At 37.4% G+C, this 6,486-nt stretch overlaps 1 protein-coding gene across 1 annotated transcript; it reads left to right on the top strand.

The window, feature by feature from the left end:
* Positions 1-1,777: 1,777 nt before the first annotated feature.
* On the top strand, positions 1,778-4,531 carry LOC111641457 (protein toll-like). The gene has a single exon (XM_023387631.1). It carries the CDS (start codon positions 1,778-1,780, stop codon positions 4,529-4,531), a length of 2,754 nt encoding a protein of 917 aa, XP_023243399.1.
* The last annotated feature ends 1,955 nt before the right edge of the window (positions 4,532-6,486 follow it).

Here is a 6,486-nt window from a genome sequence, read left to right as displayed (position 1 = left end):
TATTCTATAAATTTATACAAAATGCTCGAGTATTGTGTATTATTAACTCTTTTCGCTTGTTTTTACTTGTAACTACTGCAAACTAGCAGTTTTATTTTCCTTCACAAAACAAAGATATTTCGTTTAGTTGGTACTTACGTTAGCTTGTTTAAACGTAAAAGTAATTATTATCTCTAATTCGGAATTTTTCTGTAGGAATTAATGAAAAAACATCAAAATATTTTAAAGTAATTGGGCTGCAATTTTGAAAAAAATTGTAGACATATAAATTTCCACTGTAGTCCGTCTCTCTGTTATAGTACGTCAACACACCCGTAACCACTAATTATACACCTCCCGAGCGTCTAAAAGTGTACTCTAGACATCTAAAACCTGAAATAAATTTTAAATGGAAATTAAGTAAACAATAAATGAAACATTGTACAGTATACGAATACATTAGTACTCTTTACCTCTTTACGTAGTAGACAGTTGACGAACCGATACCGTAGACGTCACACAACTTACGCGCCGAAACACTCCGGTACAATATTTTCGACAGTCGCATCGATGCGGTTTACGGTCGACACTCTCGCGTGTCTTAGAAGATAGAAGGAGCACCCCTACGCGATTATTGAATAACCGAAGGTGTTCCACTTCCGTCGCAAACAAAGGTTTAAGTTTTAATAAATTACAAAATTATCGTCGAATTTTGAATGATACTCGAAAATTTTTCTTTTAAAATTATGTTTATAATTCCAAGTTCGTCCCGTATTTTATCGCGAAGAAAGAATATAGAAAATTTGGGAAAATGATTTTCGGAAACGTGAGATTAGGAGAAACGAAGACAATGAAAAGGCGAAGGAATTCTTCTCCTCCTCGTCAGCATCCTCATGTCGTATCAACGACAAATTTTGAATAGTTCGAACGTCCGAAAAGCCAACGTCACGGATCTACGCGATTATCATACAACAAATGAAGGACGTTAGGGAAAGAGGTTCGATCTTTCGATACGTCTAGAAGTAGAAATGCATCCTCGAAGGAAAAGGAATTTTCGAAAGAAATCCCGTCTTTACGTAACATCCGTATTTCCAACCGGTTATTGCTACAGCGTTACCGTATCATGGCGTTTTAAAGAGAAAAAGAAACCTTCCTGTCAGTGTTTATCGATTTAATTAATTAACGACATAACTGTTTACGACCCCGATACAAGGAATTGTATAACTAGCGACGTCGGTGGCGCGGCCAAGGATTTCCCTCCAGGTAAATGTTTAATGTCTCTTTATCCGGTAAGAGTAACGTTTAGAGTAAGGTAACTCGTTACTTCGTCGCGACGTATAGAAATTCCTCTTTTGACGTTTGCTTTATATAAAAAATAATTGAAATCGAAAGAAAGGTCTTTAACACCTGTTAATAAGCCTTCGATCTCGTAACACTAAAAATAGATAAAATTATTGCATATATAATTCCTTTAACATTCGATTATACGAATAAATTTATACAAAACAATTTTATTTCCGAAAAACCCCAGTACAATTGAATTAGACTCTAAAACCACATTCCGTCGATAAATGTGGCAACAGTCCACCATTGTTGTCCTCGAACAATTATTTATTTATCTGAAGTTGAAAGAACGTTCTTGCGACTGTTCGTAAAAATAAATCCGGTCAGAGGTTCATAAGTTTTACTTTCCTTTCAGATGGTGCAAAAAATCTTCTTGGCTCAATTGTTACTCCTTTGCGTGTCAATAAAGGGGTGGATCTTCGTCAGCCACCGATTTGGCTACACCACTGTAAAAATGAATCGACGGGTGGAATGCGGATCGAACGTTGTTTCTTTCGTCAACGATTACGTGAGAATGGTTTACGTGGTGTGTCGAGGAAACATTTTCGACGCCGAACAGATTCGCGAGTGCACTAATTCTACTTACTTTTTCTCCGTGATGTTAAGAGATCCCGACGTGAAAACTTCCCTGCGAGATGAGAGAATCGAGCAATTCTTTTTGATTTCCGAAGACGTTCCACCGAATTCGCAAATTACAATCGGGAACCTACCGAAACTTCGTGACATCGTCTTATATCATATGGAAAATGTGTCGTACAATTTAGAAAAGTTACCCAACATTGACAAAATCTATGTGTTACGAGTGATGACGGAAAAGTTTCCGAACGGATTATTCAATCGTCTCCCATCGTTAACAATGATTCACGTAGTATTAGGAAGAATAAAAAGTTTTCCAGAAGATGCATTTCGTGTTTTGAACAGACTGAAATCTTTACATCTTTTCGACAATCGTTTAGAGGATCTTCCGGAGAGCCTTTTCCGTGGATTGCCATCTCTAGAGGTATTACGTCTGCATAGAAATTTGCTGACGTTTCTTCCTCCCGCCATAGTTAGAGGACTGACAAACCTTAAAACGCTTACCTTAAATGACAATCGTTTAAATACTCTTCCTCCTTCCCTATTTGAAGATAATTTTAATTTGCTTTATCTGAACGCGAGCAACAACAGTTTCCGTTCTCTACCAGAAATACTATTGCAAAATGTCTCAAAATTAGAGCAATTTGCTGCCTGCAACTGCGACATCAGTGAATTGCCATCGAAGATATTTTCCTCTCGTTACGACTTAATCGAAGTTCGAATTTGCGAAAATCGAATCGATCGTCTACACCCCGATTTGTTTGTAAATAACGTGTTAATCGAGAGTATTGATTTACACCACAACCATTTGCAAGAATTACCTTCTAACATGTTCCTTAGAAACAAACGGCTCAGGATACTGAATTTAAGTAACAATCTCCTGACCACCATTTCATTCCAAGTATTTAGCTACATAAGAAATATTGAAATTTTATTTTTAACGGGAAACAGAATAACGAAGATTCAGCAGGAAAAGTTCGACCTCTTGAAAAATCTGCGAATGTTGCATCTGGACGACAATCCTCTTGGCGCTTTACCGGAGCCGACACCGTTCGGAAGACTGCCACGTTTGACATCCTTGGGGCTTTCCAACACCTCCTTCACACAGTTTCCTCGAATGGACTGGAGCGCGTATAACATCTCGCTGCTCAGACTGAATGACAATCGCCTGTCGATACTTTACATCGAAGACCTCCCTCCGGATAATCGATCCATAATTTTATTGATGAACAATAACAGCACCACAGTCGCGGGAAAAATCACCAGAAATATGAATAACGTTCTTCTCTTTTTCAACCCTATACGGTATGACTGCGCTTTGAGAAACTACATCGAAGAGGTTCAGTTTTCGGAATTCGCTGGATCTCTGCTCTGTTATTCTCCTTCTGACTTAAGGAACAAGACTTTATGGGAACTGACGCCTTCCTACGAGGTGTGTCCCGTTGTAGAACATTGCGCAGAAAAGTGTCGCTGTTACTTATATAAAGGCTTTTCGGTCATAGTAAATTGTTCTTTCTCCAATATTTCCCACGCTCCTGCAATACTTCCCGAAAACATCACAATAGTTCACCTGGAATACAACTCTCTTTTCACAATGAAAATTACAGACAGTTGGTCAGGAGTGAATGAACTGTATTTGGATTACAATCGTTTAAAACCTTCTGAGGATTGGACGTTTCCTTCTTCCTTGAAATTTCTCACTCTTCGATACAACAGTCTACAAGATTTTCCTGCAAAATTTTTGCAATACGTAAGTGATTCTTTTTACATTCGAGTAGACATTAGAAACAACGCATTTTGGTGCAATTGTTCTTTCAAACCCTTCAAACTGTGGTTGAATCGCAACGTTCATAAGATAGTGGAAGCCGAAGAAGTGAAGTGCAGAAGATTGTTGTCGGACAACAACACCGTTGTCGTGTCTTCCATATTGAATTTTCCGGACGATGCGTTTTGTTTGCCTCCTTCGATGGTAACGAACGTTCCTATAATCGTTTCCGGTTTCGTTGTCTGTCTGCTAGGAATATTAACAATGGTGTTCGCTTTCTTCTTTCTGAAGTACAGAAACACCATCTTGGCTTACGTGTACGTGCATTTTCCTTGGCTGTACTGCTGCAAGATTTCCGAACTTGACAAAGATAAGGCGTTCGATGCCTTCATTTCGTATTCCGGCAGCGACAGAGACATCGTCATGTGTTTGTTGAAGGAACTGGAAAAGAAACCCCCATTCTTTAAGCTGTGCATCCACGAGCGCGATTGGATACCCGGTTATGACGTAATATGTCAGATAGAAGCTTCGATTCAAAATAGCGATAAAACGATATTGCTTCTGTCTGCGGAATTCTTCAACAGCGTGTGGTGTCAGGCGGAGCTTCGAGCGGCTTTGGTAAAGGCTTTCGAAGATAAAACAGAAAAGATAATTTTCGTATTGAAGGATAATTCGTTGTGTGACGTAGTTCCCGCGGACACGCGCGAGTTGCTACTTAGCAGGACATACCTGGTGTGGGGCGAAAGATGGTTTTGGGAGAAGTTGAGATACGCCTTACCTCGTTGTTCGAATCATAAATCGTTACGTTATCAAGTTGACGACGTAAGTGCAAGGATCCTGGAATTAAATAGCGAAAGTGCACTTTGATTTGTGTTGTGAAAATATACGATAATGCGCAACAACTGTGAAATTTTTAAGAAATGAAAAGTATAAATTGAAGCGTCATATGCAAATGGCATAATTTAAGACTCGTGAGAGAAACGTAGATATGTTTAAATAATACATTAGCTTTCTTCCCGGTAAAAATAAAATGGTAAAAACATAATTTAAATTCAGTTAAAATGATAATATTTATTTAAAGATATTAATTATTTTGTAAGTGTAAACATTCTTTTTGATCGAAACTTTAATCAGAATCGATTACCTCAGCCAGCGGGAAACTTCCTCTGAAAGATGGAATTCACTAGCGCGCTGTATTGTTTGAGCATAATAATTTGCCATTTTGAATCTCAACGTTCGGTTTACCAATTTTTCAAACATTTTGCGTAAAAATTTTATGAATAATTTCGAAAATTCGTCTTGATTTACATTTAGAAAGTTAACGGTTCGTTAAAAAAATAAAAAGTGAAATAAAGATTAATAAAATAACTGTATTTATAAAAACTGCACTAAAGATTGTTATTACAATACTTTTTTGTATACGTGTCAAATTCCTAAATCTACACGCAATACAAATGTTACCTCCAGGATTTAGGACTTTAGTGTTTAGTCGCGTAAAGAGAAATTTCGCGAAATAAGTATCATTTGTGAATGTTGTAATACAATATTTGCAATACAATAAAATATTAAATTTTTCGTCGTTTAGTCTTTCGTGTATTTTCAAACTACCGGGACTTTTCATTTCGCATTATCTTTTTACGCGAAGGAAAACCTGGCGCACTCGTATAATATAAAAATTCCTTTCTTCTCGATACAAATTTTAATTTCACGTCTTTCGTAATTCGTTCTTAATTAACACCACTTTTACTTTTTCGGGTTTTATGTTTACGTAACGAGGAATCGTGTCAAAATTGACCCTCCGAGATTTTTGTAAATCTCCACGTTGTGAGACTTACATTAGATTCAAATAAAAAAATAAATTTATTTTTATTAACAGTCGATTTTCTGATTTACCCGTAGCGTTATCTATTGAAAAAAGTTAGCAAAGTAATTAACTATAATCCTTACAAATAATATAATGTTAAAAGATATATATTATGTTCACCGAATTACCGCGACAACGATATAGCGCGAAATACACCCGCCGATTCTCCATTACGCCACGGGTAGCGCGTAGTGTAGTAGTGTTTTGCCCCCGTACATCGCGCTTTTCCCGTTAGCCATAGAGTCGTGCCGGTATATAGCTCGGTTGGGGAAAATATTTGTATCGAAATAACGCGACTGGCGGTACGTATCGCGAGTTCGTATATAGGTAATGCGGTTCTTTTGTTTCACGAATTCCACGTCTGGTCTCGACTTTCATCCGTCTAACTCCGTTCTGGAGATTGGTCACTCGGTGTGATAAACTCTTACGCAAGATAACCGTAACATTTGTTGGGACGGAGGACCATTTCCTTCCCAGCAATCCGTAAATTGATATTTCTAATATTGTTAATTATCCTCACCTCCGCGCTATCCGCAGAATTTTTTATTACCCGCCTCGAATTGCTTATTTTCTCGTTACAGACAAGTTATAGGGAAGAGAAGTACAAAATAAAAAATATCATCAATGTTGTCAACGATTGCCAAATTACAATTGGCAATTGTTATCTACGTTACGGTTGGTAAATCGTCTGAAATAATTACATAAAGATATTTAAATATTTATAAATCGGAGGGAAAAACAATGGCGCTGATCTGCGGCACGTTTGTCATAACGTATGATTGTTACGTGTTTGGTTATGTAACAGTTAATCCGTGTTATTCTTTGTAATCGTGATCATCGTCTGAAGAATTAGAGAATGTTAAAAGTGATCTTGCGTACGCAGAATTAGAAGTACAGTAATAATAGTAAAGCGTACGGAATTAATGGACACGGGTTCAAACTCTTAAATCAATGCTCT

This window comes from Centruroides sculpturatus, unplaced genomic scaffold (assembly GCF_000671375.1).
Source record: "Centruroides sculpturatus isolate CEXI.00-Female unplaced genomic scaffold, Cexi_2.0 scaffold1490, whole genome shotgun sequence".
In the NCBI taxonomy this organism is placed as follows: domain Eukaryota; kingdom Metazoa; phylum Arthropoda; class Arachnida; order Scorpiones; family Buthidae; genus Centruroides; species Centruroides sculpturatus.
The sequence above is the reverse complement of the archived record's forward strand: the minus strand, read 5'-3'. Positions and strand labels throughout refer to the sequence as shown.